Genomic DNA, 15,328 nt, shown 5'->3' with positions numbered 1-15,328 from the left:
GATTAAGTATGTGATAACCACTGTTCTAAAGAAAATGGTGCTGTTATACCTAAGGAGCCCACAGCAGTCCCTTGTAATTAGAGCCACTTAGCTGCTTTAATTGCCTCTGAAAGCCACCCAGAACAGATTGCTTTTATGCTCTTTCCATTTGAAAACCAGGGACAGAAATATGGAAGCACTAACCTGCATCCATTTGGGAAATGGGAATTGAGGGGAGGGAGCTGGACACATATTTAATAGGGAAAGGCTTGGTACTTGACCCACAGGTCGATGAAACTGTGGGATGTGTGGGCAGACACAGGATGTTATGGTGGTATGTGGGGGCAGAGCTGATGCTGGAAGATGGCTCCACAGCCCACAGGTGAGCTACAGAATTCTGGCCCCACCACCCACTCCCAGTTTGGCCCTCAGCAAAGAGCAGAAGGATGTGTCACAGCAAGGCTGAGAGTGAGGCACAGCTCATCATGGTCCTTGATGGGGTTGCCACAGTGGTATGCAGTGCCCTGAATTAGTGTCTGCCCACTCACTCATCAAAAACAACAATCCAAGTCTAAATTAACATTATTTTTTCTGTATTCTTCACTGATTCACAAAACTCAAAATATTATCTTCCTCTCCTTCAAATTAATTACATTAATGGTTCACAGTTTCTTGGGAGACAGTTCCCAACTTGGTTCTGGCAATGGAGCAAGACTGGAATCTGGCCTAAGCTATTCTGCTAGGAAAGACCAAGGAGCTGTTCTGGAGAGAAGGAAGTGTCCCCCCCTCTTCCTTGGGAAAGGAGAGTATTTCAGAAGGACCTTTTTAGTCAGTTCAAAGGGTCCTTTGATCTCTCCCACATTTTCTTTACAGAGGGCTGAAGAGAATATATGAAGAGGTCAGGACTCCAGCTTTCCCTCCTCAGCTTCTAGAAGTACAGTGCACAATTGAAATTATCCCCCAAAATATTTGCTGTGGGCAAGGATCCAGCCCCTGCTCCAAGCACACAGCTAAAAGTGTTTGTACATGGCTTTCAGAGACCAGAATTCTTTTGAGACATGAGTTTGAATCCGTCATCCAGGATGGATCTCCGATTGCGTCGTAGCCTCCTTTGCCTCTCGAGATGGATGACTGCTCCCAGGAGGACACCAGCAGCCAGGAGCAGCAAGACTCCTACAACAGCCAGAGAGATGACTGTGGCCTCTATCTGCTCTTGGGTCACCTTAGATCCAAAAAGCATCAGCTTCTGGGACTCATCCTCATCCTCAGGCGGCAACCCTGAGAGACAAACAGAAAGGTATTTTCAACAAGAGCCAGCAATACCAGAACTGAAAGGTTGCAAGAAATGCAACAGAGGAGTATGAAGAAAAGCCTGATGTAAAGTAGCGGAAACACCATCTCTGGAAATGTTCAGAAGATGTGTAGATATGGAAATCAGAGACATGTTTCAGTGGTACACGACAGTGCTGAGTTAATGGTTGGACTTCACGATCTTAGAGGCTGTTTCCAACCTTTATGATTCAATGATTTGAAGGAGGCCCCAGTGCTATCCATCTGTCAGACCCTCATCCCTGAGCCCACACAGAGATTTGAAAGGGATGGTTCCTTCCCTAACCTGCTCCACCCCAGAACCTGACAGTGTCTCACAGGTGCCCAGCCCAGTCAGCCACTGCTTTCCCCAGCCCAGAGATGAGAACGTGCGTCCAGGTTGGGGCTGCTGCAAATTGCCCCACTCCACGCTCCCAGTCCTAAAAACCACTGAGTTGGCACTCACTCAGCCATGTCCATGGCAAGTCACCAAGACCCTGAGCTTGCTTGTGCCTCCACACAAAGGCAGCAGATACCTCCTGAGAAAAGGGGCTGCCTGCTAAGGCAACAGCTGCTGGCCAAGGTTTCTGCCGGGTGAGCACACACAAGCTGATATCTCCACATGGTATAAAACCACATTATTTAATATTGCCACTACTGCTCTCACGTATTTCCTACTCCTTTTCTGGTTTGTCCACTTTGAGTGAGGAAAATGTTGGGGAGAAAATGACCAATAACAGTGGGGAAAGCCTGCTGTGTTGTAGGTAGGTAGCTGCATTTGTAGCTGGCCTGAACTGGCTCTCAAATCATCTCAGCTGAATTTCCTCACAGCAGCTGAAAAATGGAGTTGTGAGGAAAGATGAAAAATCAGGAAAACAAACCACCAGTGTACACTACTCGGACTTCTACCACAGAAAATTTCAAAAAGATTGTATCTACTACTCCCCTTCTCCCAGTGCTGCTCAACCAAATGTCTTTTCACATCTGTTCTTTACAACGCCCAAAAAACTCCAGGCACGTGCTTGGGCTCTTTTCTCAGGGGAACATCAGAGCAGAAGGCAGATGTGCTTGTTTGCATGCTGACTCCATCCCTTCAGCTTGTAGAGATGATTGTGAAACTTCCCTAAACCACAGGGTCACTGACAGTCCAAAGAAGGAGGACAACTCATCCCAGCATCCTCCTCCAAGTCTCTGCCAGTACCTAAGCTCATACTCTGAATCTGAATCCATACACAGCAGGCACAACAGGGTGTGAGGTCACTAACCTTTTCCACCTAACACAGGCAAACAAGCCTAACTTCCTTGACTGGTGTCCTCCCTGTTATCCACTCAAGCAAGGCCTTGCACTGAGGCACTGCCAGGCTGGCAGAGAAGAGGCCGTGGGCGCTGTGTGTGCTCCTCCCTCCCCTTTCACAGATCTAAACCTCTGTATTGCTCAGGGATCTGCCCTCTCTCTCTCCCACAGACAGGGTTTGGCAGTGCCGTACACACCATACCTGGGGTGGCTGTCAAGTCTCCCAGCTCCAGCTCTGACTCTGAAAGGAAACAAAAGGAGGGTGAGAAGGTGTTGAGCTGAGCAGGCAAAGCCCAGAGCAAGGCACATCTGGCAAGGATCAGATCCAGAGGCAGTGTAGTTTTCCAGAACTAGCAGGCTGTCCTTTGTCCTGTTCATGTTTTCTCTCTCTACATGAGAAAAGAGAATTTTTGTATCACCTGCTTCAGAGGCAGCCCCAGTTCCAGTGCACAGCCCTTTCTAGCCTTCAAAAGGAAAGTGCTGGGAGAGAAACAGAGATGGCCCTGACACTGGGCAGGCACTGGTCACCCACAGCTGAAACACTGGGGCATTCACTGTTTTGGTAATACATCTAAAACCACATCATCGTGAGGGCTCCACTGCAGCCAAACCCAGTACTGAGAGTCACTCATCTCTGAACAACTTCCAGTTCTCAGTAAGAGCAATTACTGGCTGAGAGCTGATCATGGCAATTCAGACACAAGCTAAAAATCAGACTCAGAATAACAACATAGGTAATGTAAACTCCAGAAAACAATTTGTCTTTGATTCCAGCTCCGGGTATCACCATATTTAAAGGAACATAATAATTTAGTAACACTTAAGTAGTTATTTGCTCCATTAACTGTCTTTTTGTAGTACATAGGAGTTGAGATACAAACACTCAGAATTTCACAACAGTAGTGGGAAGTGCTGCTGGATATTTTACAGTGACAGCTCCCTACCTCCTCTAGGCAGGACAGTGAAGAGGATCTCCATCCCAGCATGGATATGATCAGACACGTGACAGTGAAGCAGCCATGTCCCAGGGTTCCCAACCAGCATCTCCACCATTTCAAAGGTCCCAGGGAACAGATCCACAACATCTGCTCTGTAGCTTTTGCCATTCTGCCAGAAAAGGGAGGCCATTATCAGCAGTGTTCCATGCATCTTCTCAGGAACAAAATTCTGCCAGTGTTGTTGGGGTCCACTTCAGCTCTTTAATGCTCAAAAATCCCCAAAGCTTTCAAAAAGCAGCAAGGAAAGCAAAAAATTTGGTAATGCCTAACCCTAACAAGGATTACGTAGGACATCTCAGCACAACACAGAGGCTCAGGGATCAGACGGGGATATTTAAAACCACATCCTTTTAGCAGCTGGGTGAAGTTTCTGCAGTGTCATTAAAAAACATTCAAACACAGAGTCAAGTAGAAGTGCTGATCTCAGTGGTCAGCATCTGCTTTACCATCAGCAGGAATTCTTACCTTGTATATGAAGGTCTCAGCATGAAAATGGACTGTGTGGACATCAACCTCGTGACCCATTCCCAGCAGGTACCAGTTCACCCTCTCTCCCTGGTACATGGTCAGCCCAGGCAAGGTGGCATAGAGCCTGCCATTGATTGCTGTGCAGGGAATAACACAGAGGGGAAAAGGCTGTTAGTGAAATTGAATGGGTGCTGCACCTCCTCAGAGGAATTTGCCACCGCAAATTAAGGGCTACAAAGCTCATCCAGCACCCAGTGTATCAGCAGTTAGTGTCCCCCACAGGACAGTCCCCCCAGCTCAGCTACTTATCCACTCTGCTCACAGCCAGGACAAGTCACTTGCACTCAAGGCCTCAATTAAATCTCAAAAACTACCTTTGCTGAAAACCTGCAGTCAGCCAGCAGAAGTAGGTACTTCTAGAAGTCAAAATGCATTAAAATGGCATTTTCAGCCCAATGATGGAGAAACAGGTATATACCTACATACACAAATGTCTGAGCAACTTCCTTGCTGAACATTGAAAGGAGGTAAATCCTGCCAGTGGGCAGCCCTGTGGGGCTGTGCCTCCGGCTGGCCACACACATCACATTCCAACTACTTGTAAGATCCTTGCATGGCAGGACTTTAATCTCTCAATTAGCACAGCTGGAAGGAGTCCTGCTGTGACTGCACATGCAGGAAAAGGATCAAAACAGTGCATGAGCTGACTGCTAGGGCACACACACAGACACTTCTGTGCTCAGACTGAATAAGATGGAAAGAAGCAGGATCTCCATACAGAGTGCTCAGGGCAGAGCACCAGGTTTTTACTCCCAGGTCTGCCCTGGGCACTCTGTGTAGGCTAAAACAAGTATCCAACTTCAGCATGCTGATTCTGCTGGCTGTAATACTGGGTTAACAATTACACCTTCCTGGACGTGTATTTGGAGAGTCTTTATCACACCCATACAAAAACAGTAATAATGACAGTACACAAAATGCTCAGTATTCTTATCTCCACAACTCTCAAGTGACATCAAGGGATGTCATGGGTACCTTAGATATAATATGGAGAGAAACTAACATAAATAACACACTAATTTAAACAAATGTAGTCATCCTTCTAACCTAAAACAGCTAAAACAACTGAGCCACGTCTTGCAGCCACATAGCTCAGAAAACTAATTTGATGTCTAACAAACTGTGATGGTCCCTAAGACAAACAGAATTAAATTTGTCTGACAAGTTAATTTCATGCTTGATTTTATCTCCTTTTCTGAGTCACTCAGACACATCAGAGATTAACCTCTCTGTCCAGGATGTTGCTATTCCTCCTTACAGGGAGCCACAATGATCAACCTTCTCTGCAGATCAGAGATGTGGTCTGTAGGTGTGCTGTAATATTGAGAACAGACAGTTTCATTCTGTTTGTACCACTGATAATGGAAAAGGATGAGGACATTCACCACAAGTCAGGCTTCCTACCTAGAGAGGTTGCAGAATCAACACCAACATTACCGTGCATTTTGTTGCTTTCCACAAATTTCTCATCCAGCAGGTCGATCTCCTTGTGGTTTCCCTTACTGAAACGTTCCACATTCTCCTCCAAGTACCAGGACTGATTTTCATCAAAAACCAGGAAAAGCAGAGCAAACTCCCTCTTTACATCCTTCCTGATTCCACTGGACCTCAGGGCCCCTCTCCGGCAGACCTTCAGGGGCCCGACCAGCCCACTGTACATATCCTAATCAAAAGGAAGGAGAGCTCTGAGGCAAGGACATTCTCACCCTCTTCTACACACAGTTCTTTGTCTTTCAGGAATCATTTTCTATTCCTGCATCACCCCACTTAAAACAACCAGTGCTGCTGTACGAGTATTCTTGTGAGAGCGCATCAACCCCTAAAGCACAGGAACAGGAACTGTACGTGCTCTTATAAATGCAAATCCAAAAGTCATAAATATGGATGGTATCAAAGTATTTTCCACTCAGTGACTGCAAAAACACCTGCAACTTGAGATAAAAAGGCCATTATTTCTGGGTTGAATGCGATGGTTTATTGCAGGATCCTGCAGGTTGTTGCCCTGTGAAATCAATGCTATGACACTTCTAGCGATGGTCAAATCTACCTGTTTTATTCATGAGGTTTATTTTGGACAATTTCTGCCTTTTTGTAGATTACCCCTTGTTGGGGGTTAAGTTTTCCTGTGGAATTTTTCCCCCCATAAGTTGCTAGGAGACTAAATATTCATAGTTTAAGGGTGCTTGACCCAGACAAAAGGGAGTTGATCACTTAGATTAGGGGGAAGGAAAGGCTCCCGGGAGCTGAGGGTGGGGGGGAGGTTGGGTGTTTTTTTCGGCTCTCAGTTTTCCGGGGAGGACGGTCGAGCGACTGAGAGCTGCCTGGAGTCCACTGTTAACGGAGGGATTTGGTCCCGAGGATTTCTATCATCTGTTGGAGCGCCCAGGAATTGGGAGTTTCTTCGCTGCCCTGCTGGATTTTGGGTCAGCCTGGGTCCAGCCGCTGTGGGTTCTCCGGCAGTGCCCATTTTGCCTGCCAGGGCACCCCCCTGCCTGCCGAGGACAATCCACCGCTTCCAGCCATCAGCGCCGGAGCTTCCACCGCTTGCACCTCGGGGATCTTGGTTCTGTTCTACTATTATTATAATTGCTGTTGTTGTTTGTCTGTCCTGTTATAGTTACTAGTAAAGGACTGTTATTCCTTTCCCTATAGCTCTGACTGAAAAGGTTTTTTTTCAATCTTCCGAATTATAATAACACGGAGGGAAGGATTTGAATTCCTCATTTCCTGGAGAGGCCTGCCTCTCCCTAGCAGACACCCGTCTTTTCAAACCAAGACACCCCTTTGGCTCTCACCAGTAGAAACCACGACCAACTGGGAGATGTTCTAATAGCCTACAAATACCTGGAGGAAGGTTGGTAGCAAGGAGAGACGATGGAATTGTTTTATGAACGTTTGTTAGGAAAAAATAAGGACAGACATCAGGACAAATTCATATGATTTCCTCTCCAAGGAGAAGACTGGACATGTTACTAGGTGATTCTTCCACCTCTTGGCTGGGCCCATCTCTAAATCATACCCAACTCATACTGCTTTCTAAACAGGGTAAAAATTTGATCTAATTCGGCTTTTCTGGTTATAACTTTTATTTTACCTTTACTGGGTCCACCGCAGAGTAGTAGATCCAAGGAACACAGGCTGAATCATTTGGCCCTGGACCAGATCTCTCGGGAACTTCCCACCGGTATGTCACAATGTCACCTGAGGGACAGAACAGCACCGCACACCAGCTGACACACCCGCTCACTAAGCAGCCGCAAAACCAAATGGGAAAAGAAAATCCTGCCTCCAAAGCCCAAATTCAATTCTGCATCTGCCAGATATTGCATCTGCCTTCCCCAAACACAGGACAGGGTGGAAGCTCCCCTCTCAGGGCAAAACAGAGGGGTCACAGGATGCCAAACACTGTCTGGTACCAGCACAATGCCGGTTTACCTGCTGCTTTCGAGACTGGACCTGACCACGGAAATGACCATTCTGATGAAGCTTAAGATAGTATTTCTTCTCTTCAAAGTGAATTTATGATGCTGATTCACACTGGGGTTTAAAAATCACCCCTTTTTCATATTAGCAGCCCATTTCACAAAGACAGGATCTGGCTGACAGCCTGACTGTGGATTGGAAAGTCTGGGAGAGCTGGAGAGTGTAGGAGAAGGGAACACACCTATCAGGGGTGACCTCACCCCTGATAAGTAACAGCTGTGTTAATTAACCAATACAGCCTCGCCCCTGATGAGTAACAGCTATATTCAATAAGGATGAGTGAGATAAAAGAGGGGGTTAGCTGGTAAGGGGAGGATCATCATGGAGGAGGAATCTTGAGGAGTATGGAGGAGAGAATCATGAAGCAGGATCCTGGGGAAAGAGAATCACTGCTGCAAGGTCAGTCTGGGTCTGCAGTTATAGTCTAGCTAGGTAACAGCCTGCATTTAGAGTCTGCAAACTGATCCCTGCAGCCATAGTTTAGCAGGAAATAACCAGCAGTCAGAGGCTGCAAGGGAAACCTACACGAGGAGCTTGCTGCAGCCAGAGTCAGTGAATAGTTGGAGTTAAGATGACTATGCCATAAAGAGGAATAAACCAGGACCCCTTTTATGCTGTGTTTAACAAGAAGTCCATGCCTTGGCTCATTCTTATCCTCTAATAAGAGGGCTGCTGCAACAGGAGGGGGACCAAAAATTAAATATGCTGGCATCTGAATCATGAGACCAAGTGGCCATTTCAGTCAGATCCCAGCAAGCACTTGTGTGTTTCTCCTATTCCATTGTGTTTTCATATATAGCGCTCATGCGACTCAGAGAAGAGGCTCCCCCATCCCAGGACCAGCTGAGCTGTCACCTGCCATCACCTTCCCACAGAAAGGCCACACTGAATGTGTGAGGATAAGGCTGCACACAGAAGAATGTCCTGCCTGCATCCCAGATGGCTGCCATCCCCACACAAATGGTATCACTAAAACTGTGCTGGACCTGAAAGACCAGTTCCTGTCCAGTTCCAGCACCCTGCTGTAACAAAACCAGGACATCTGAGGCTGCTTAAGGAAACCAGTCTGGCTCTGGGATAAAATCAGCTGCGTGAGCCCACACAGGAATGCAGCTAGAGAGAGGGACCTACCAGGGTTTGCCACTTGGGGATGTCCAGTCTGCTGCTCCAGCACCCCATGTGCGTGGATGGAGTAGGGTCGTGAGGCATTGTTCTTGAACACGATGTTGAGAATGTCGCCCACTTCCGCCCACAGAAAAGGGCCTTGAGACAGGAATAGTGTACTCTGAGACCAGCAAAATCCATCAGCATATCTCCTGAGATATTCCCACCCCTCTCTCAACGTCTTCTCCCCAGAAATACTACCTTACAATATTTATGATGTCCCCCTTCCTCTTCTCTGCCTCCCAAAAAGAGAGCTGGATGTCAGTCCCAACCCAAGTCTTAGGGAACTGGAGTGATTTTCACAAGGAGAACAATGAAGGTTACACATCTTAACTGGGCACAGCACAGCTATGGCTTGATTTCTGAATATTGTTATGCTAAATGTCACATGCTGATCACCCCTTGCTATTAGTTTCAAAAAATGTGGTAATATTCAGCTGAGCCTGACAGTGTTACAAATCAGAGCTGCAGCTCTGATATTTTGACTGGCAGATGCCGCCTCAGCCTGGCTGCCCTGACACCACTTACAGCCTTGGGTTCATAACACAGAGTTCTGTCTCCACAGATCTTCCCTAGTCAGTGCAAAGTGCTCCTCCACTTCCCAAAGCTGCTTGCTTTTGCCCCAGAAGCATTTCTCATAGTTACAGATTTTCCCCGCCATTTCTCAGATGCCTCTGAAGTCAGTGATTATTTCTGTCCCACAGTCAGAGAAATGCAGCTGTGAAACATGCTTTGCCCAGGCCATGACAGAAGACTGGTGCAAAGGCAAGTGGAAAAGCCCAGGCTTTCCTATAGGCTGTCCACAAAACTCTTCTAACTGCTGTCTCCAAGGTGGCAGATGTGAATAGGAGACAGTCCCAATTTCTCTGCATTTACGTACACAGCAGATGCCTAAATATCCAGTGAGCCTTCAGATTACAGCTGTGAGCCACTGCAGCTTTAGAGCCCCAGTCCCACTGCTGTGTGTGAGAAGAAGGTGAACCCCCTGCACACATGCTTACCGAGTATCCCTAGGTGTTCTTCACCACTTATCCTGGTCTTGGGGGTTTGGAAAGTGCCATCGGTGTACTCCCTGTAGACTGCTTTCTTGTACCTGGAGCCGATCAGTCCGTTCTCATTGCTCAGAAACACGTCAGCATAGCTGAGAAATGCAGAACGAGTGCTGAAATAACCAAAACCTCACGGGGAACAAACAACTAACTTGTGTCAGGGGGTTCATAAGCTGAAGGGGCTTCCCAGAGCCACCGTGGGCCACAAAGGAGAGCATAATGACATGGAGAGCTGCTCTCCCACCAGCAGCACCACCAGCATATGCACCAGGTCACAGGGTGGCCAAGACACTGCCACAGGTTTCCCCAGAAGGTGGGCTCTACCTCTCTGCAGAGTGGTTGTGCCGCTCCCTCTCCCAGCTGCGGTCGGGGGCGTAGTCCCACACCAGCTCCTCCGCCGCGAGGTAGAACGTCCGCACTCCCGTGTAGCGACGGGCAGAGGCAGCGCCCGTCCTTCCACACTTGGAAACGTTGTACTGTTGCCTCATCCCAGACTGGTAGTGATTGCTCGTCTGGCAGTAGATCTCAAAAGTCCCTGAGGGAGGCAGGATGAGCAAGGAAATCAGTTGTTTCCCCAACCGGTGTCAGTGTGTGCTTGGTGTATCTCTGCGGTGCTTAGGGAGCTTGGTTGCCACAGGCCAAGGTTAAAAGGAGTCATTGGAAAAATCAAACAGGAATGGCACAACAAAGTCCTACACATAAATCATCTCAAAGGAGGCTTTCTTACACAGTAAGCACCTGTAGCACAACTCACCCTGTAAGAGTTCATACCACACTAGAGAATCTGCCACTAGGAGCAAACACCACAGTGGGAGACTCTTCCATCTACTCAGACAGCTGTGCAGGCACTCACCAGTGTTATCAGGCTGCATGAAAGCAGTGGCAAATGTGTGGGGGAACAGATTGGCTGAATCTCTCCGCATCCCGTTCATCTGCATGGTGTTTCCCTGAAACACAGCTCCGTGTACATCTGCTTCGCTGCCCAAGCCCAGGAGGTGCCAGGACACTTTGTCTCCTTCACACACATCCAGCCCAGGCAAGTTACCAAACATAAGTCCATTGATGGCTGGAAAGGAGAAAGCAGTTAACTCTCTGCAGACAAGTGTCAGCCAGGAGATATTGAGCATACTCCCCGTGTAGGACAGGCCTGCCAGTCAGGAGAAGGGTTGTTTGTAATTCACCCCTGGATACACTGAGAGCACACTTCTCCAGTCAGCTGTGCTGCTTGTCCATGTCTCACCCGGTTCCTCCAGCCTGGCTTGATTCCAGGCCAACACCACACAGCCCTTCCAGCCCCAAGCTCAGCCTCTAGGTGAACATCAGCCCGTGCTTTGCAGGTTCCTGCCAGCTGTCATAGAGCAGCATCCAACCATACCATGCATCCTGTTGGACTCCTCAAAGCCATCATCCTTTTCCACAGATGTCTCTTCCATCCTCAAGTAGTACTTTATGTTGGCATTTAAATACCAGCTGAGGTTCTCATCAAACACGTTGAAGAGAAGATAAAATTCCTTGTCGATCCCTTTCTATAATTACAATGATGGCTGTTAACTTTTAAAATGCAACAATTAACCATCCTTAGTGTCAAAGCTGTTTTGCTTAGTTCTTATATTCCCCTTTATTTTAAAACGTGGCTTATTAAGGGACGGGACTCTGTCCCCATACTCATGTTGAACATTCCTCTTTTATTTCACAAAAGACACCACTTATTTATTTTCCATGATATGTCACATGAATAAAATGAAAAAAACACAGCCAAGGCCATGAAGTCAGTGGCTCCTTCCTCCCCCATGCCAAAGGTGTCTGTCCAAACCAGACCCAAGACCAGAGCCCAGACACAAGGCAGGCTGATGACCACACCGTATCCCCCCTGCCTCCTATCACAGGCCTGGATCGGGGATTTTTTAATTACCCTAAATCCTCAACAGTGTTAATTCTCCTAAGAAATGCATGGTGTTTCCCCACTAAAATAACATTTTGATGGTGTCCAGACTCTCCTCACTGGTGTCACTGTCCCCAGCAGCACACAGGCAGCCAGCCTGCTGAGAAGGTGAGCGATTCCCAGGCTGCAGCACACAGCCACAGCAGAGTGGCCATGCACCTTCCACAATTAAGCATTCATTAAAGGTTTGCTTGAGATTGTGGAGCCAGAATTGCGACCCCAGGTGATTTTTCCCTGTTTTACACTTACAAAGGTCTGTCTCTTTCGCTTACACCCTTCCAATACCTGCCCATGTTTATCATTAACACAGCTCCCTCACCTAGAGGGCTGTATGTATTCCCAATGCTCTTTGCTCAGCAGATCCACATCTCCACCCTGGGTAGCACATTGATTTCTTCTGCACTCCTAAGTCACATGGTGTCCCCACTGCATGTGAGCTCCCCTGGGAAGGCTCTGAGGGCAGCAGTCCCCAGAGCTGTCACCACTCCCTGAGCCACCCTGCAGGACAGCAGTGGGGGTTTGATTTGTTACCTGCTGTCCTTCACAACTAGGCTCTGCTCCTCTGTCTGGTATCTCCCCAGGAGATATGAATTTACTGTCCTCCCTAGACTTACTGCCAGGAATAGACTACTCCTGAGTGAAATTCCAAGAGGAAGTTCTGGCTGCCCTTCAGGTTTCACCTCTCTATCAAAAGCGTAAGACTGTCATGGATTTTCACATGCTTTTTTGTAACCAGCTCTGCTTGAAAATTAACTTCTCTGGCACAATAAATGAGGCTCACTTAAATCCCAAAGCATTGTATCACCCAAGCAGAACACCTGTAAGCAAAACTGTCTTTTCAGTGTTTCTGGGACTGCAAGGTCTATTCCACATGCCTCTCAGCCGCCTGCTACACAAGCCTCAGGACAAGAGTTGCCTATAAGGTAGCTGTTCCAAGATACAGTTGCTCAGCCACGTTTGTCTGTGAGCTAAAAGCAGAGCTCAGGAACTGTTTTGAGGGCAGCTCTGAGAGCCCAGAACATTACTGGCCTTTCCCAGGCGAGACCTGGGCACCAGCTGTACCAGCATTAACTTGGCCAAGAACAAGGCTTTGATTCGACTCTCCTAGAGTTACACTACTGCACATTTCTTTTTAATATGCTCCCTAATGTTTTGCTGATGCTTCCTTTCTCTACATGAAAGCAAAAACCTGGAAGGAACGGGCCAGGAAAACCCCTTTACCTGCTTGTTGTTGTCATCCAAAGTGCCTGACTTGCAGATGAGCAGAGGCCCCACTAAGCCTGAGCTGGAGTCTTTGACAGGATTGGCAGCCGAGCTGTACATCCAGGTGAGGCAGGGAGGGTCGCTGGACGTGGGCCCCACATGCCTTGGCACAGTCCAGCGGTAGGTGAAGTTGTGCAGCGGCGCCACAGAAACCCCACTCTGGGACAGGCCTTTAAAACAGGGATTACAGGGTTATTCCCGAGTCCCTGAACAAACTCAGTTACACCTTCCCACCAGCTACTTTCAAAGCAGGCTTTACTTCATTTGTGTCAACCAAGCACCCAGCACCTCTGATGGGGGTGTACTCAAGAAAAGGGATCCACCAACCATCATGGTACCACATCCCTTCTGACGCCTTCCCATAGGACACTCCATGTGGCTGGATGCTGAAGGGCCAGGAGGCTTTATTAAAAAATGTCACCAGGATGGTGTCTCCGACTTCAGCTTTGATCACTGGACCTAGAATATAGCAGAGAAGAGTACATCAGCAACAGAGCATTTCCGCAGGACAGCAGGGAAACCAAAGCAGACAGGGCACCTTCCTCCGAGCTGCAGGGCCAAAGATGAGAGCCAGCCAATGGCCTGGCCTTGCTGCTGCAGAAGGGAGCTCAGTGGAAGCAGGGGATGGCAAGGATTGTCTGAAAGCAGTTTGGGTCCACAAGAGAACTCAGAGAGGCACCACGCCTTCACACGGGTAAGTAACAGAACAGCCAGATGTGATGGAATGCCCTCAGGACAGGCCCACATCTCTCCCCCACCTACAGAAGGCCCCTCAGCCACCCAAAACATGTGCCTCAGAGACGTGATGTGCTTCAAGCCCACCAGAGCCTGTAAACCCATGACCTAGCTAGCCAGAGAGGAGTTGTAAGCCCTTACCACACCTGTCCCCAAGCACCCAGTCAGGAGAGAAGGCTCTCTGTGAGAACATGGGGTTTGCAGCATGCCTTGAAGAGACTCAGGCCACATCAACAGGAGCTATTGCTGTGACCTGTTTAGCTCTAGTCACACATACCATGCTGTGTCCCTTACCTCTGGAACACCTTAGGAATGACCCCTGAAGCGATTCTGTCCATTCTACCACCCTGCACCTTGGCCTGTTCCCTCTGCTCTCTGATATGACTGTTGTGAAGCACCTCTTGTGCCCCTTCCTGCACTTCAAAATGAGCAGGCAGATACAGCCACCCAGCACACCAGCATCCTTCTCACTGACACCGACAGAGAATTTGTGTTCCTGGATGATACTCACCAAGTATTCCAAGGTGCTTCTCTTCTTCTGATTGCTGCTTTTCCTCACGGAAGCTCTCATCAGTATATTCCACATACTTTGCTTTCCAATAGACACCCCCAATTCGGTAGCTGCTACGCTTGAAATACTGCTCAGCAGGACTAAATGCAAAAAGCAAATGTCAGGGCATGTCATAGAAAAATCAGCTCTGTCCTCCTGCTCAAGGCCATCAGCATCTCCAAATCAAGCAGTATTTCAGATAAGGACAACACTTTTAGTCTGGAACAAGCACAGCTTTGACTCTGCAAAGCCTTTTTTCCCCTTACAGACTCATCCACCTGTGTGTTCAGGAAGCACCTGTAGCACACAGCCCTCTCCCAGGTGAACCTGCCAGGTGTGATCAGCATCACTACACAAGATCTGTGAAGGAATGAACAAATCTGCAGTGCAGTCAGTGGGAAGGCAGTGCTAGGACTTCAACCTCTTCAGAAGCTGGGGACAGCCCTGCTCACAACTAAAATAAACAGCTGTAAAGGTATTTATTTCCTCCACTACCACCCTCACCAAATATAAGTAACAAGCCTTGCAGGAGAGGCAGTGCAGTTACAAGGCCAGCTCACAGGTCTAAGGTCTGCAAGGCTTGCTGCATGGCATTGGGTAAATAATTAACCACTCTACATTTCCCTTCTCCATCTGAATAAGGTATATCCTCTCCAAGAGATTACTAGGGAATGGAAGTAATCTCTGTGGAAGGAGAAGAATCTCTCTTTCAGTTAGCCAAAGACTGAATGGGAAGTCTCCCAACTGCTACCCCAGTCACCTGAACATGGGATGGAGGGCTGCCATCCAAGTCCTTGCATCTGATTTCCTAGAAATTGCTTCCTGCAGCAACACCATGCTGAGGCCCATCTGCAGGCCAGCTCTGCCACCCTGTGCCTGCTGCACCAGGGGCTTTTTGAATCACTTCTCAAACAGATCAATCTGTTCCTAGGTTAGACAGAAATGTTCTCAAATAGATCAGCCTGTTCCTAGGTTAGGTTTGCTAGGTTAGCAAGCAGAAATTAAGCCCAGAGACAAATGTGGCAATACATCTGC

At 48.0% G+C, this 15,328-nt stretch overlaps 1 protein-coding gene and 1 long non-coding RNA gene across 7 annotated transcripts in view; one reads left to right on the top strand and one right to left on the bottom strand.

Annotated features, from left to right (window-relative positions):
* Window positions 1–551: 551 nt before the first annotated feature.
* The window catches only part of HEPH (hephaestin), a 23,379-nt gene continuing 8,602 nt past the window's right edge, over window positions 552–15,328 (bottom strand). For all 6 annotated transcript variants that reach the window (XM_040089680.1, XM_040089678.2, XM_040089682.2 and 3 more), the window contains 14 exons: window positions 14,255–14,394; window positions 13,336–13,467; window positions 12,967–13,178; window positions 11,179–11,329; window positions 10,657–10,869; window positions 10,128–10,338; window positions 9,756–9,895; window positions 8,722–8,853; window positions 7,202–7,308; window positions 5,545–5,770; window positions 4,045–4,184; window positions 3,526–3,688; window positions 2,784–2,822; window positions 552–1,257 (listed from right to left, as the gene is read on the bottom strand). In XM_040089680.1, the coding sequence (XP_039945614.1) occupies window positions 1,013–1,257; window positions 2,784–2,822; window positions 3,526–3,688; window positions 4,045–4,184; window positions 5,545–5,770; window positions 7,202–7,308; window positions 8,722–8,853; window positions 9,756–9,895; window positions 10,128–10,338; window positions 10,657–10,869; window positions 11,179–11,329; window positions 12,967–13,178; window positions 13,336–13,467; window positions 14,255–14,394 (2,251 nt within the window). In that variant the 3' untranslated portion in view covers window positions 552–1,012. The remainder of the gene's footprint in view (window positions 1,258–2,783; window positions 2,823–3,525; window positions 3,689–4,044; window positions 4,185–5,544; window positions 5,771–7,201; window positions 7,309–8,721; window positions 8,854–9,755; window positions 9,896–10,127; window positions 10,339–10,656; window positions 10,870–11,178; window positions 11,330–12,966; window positions 13,179–13,335; window positions 13,468–14,254; window positions 14,395–15,328) is intronic.
* Window positions 7,892–9,160, top strand: LOC120765159 (uncharacterized). Its single transcript, XR_005704384.2, has 2 exons — window positions 7,892–7,989; window positions 8,390–9,160. It is a non-coding gene; the product is annotated as an uncharacterized LOC120765159 (long non-coding RNA).

Source organism: Hirundo rustica, chromosome Z (assembly GCF_015227805.2).
Source record: "Hirundo rustica isolate bHirRus1 chromosome Z, bHirRus1.pri.v3, whole genome shotgun sequence".
NCBI classification, from domain to species: domain Eukaryota; kingdom Metazoa; phylum Chordata; class Aves; order Passeriformes; family Hirundinidae; genus Hirundo; species Hirundo rustica.
This window is presented reverse-complemented; position numbering and strand designations above follow the sequence as displayed.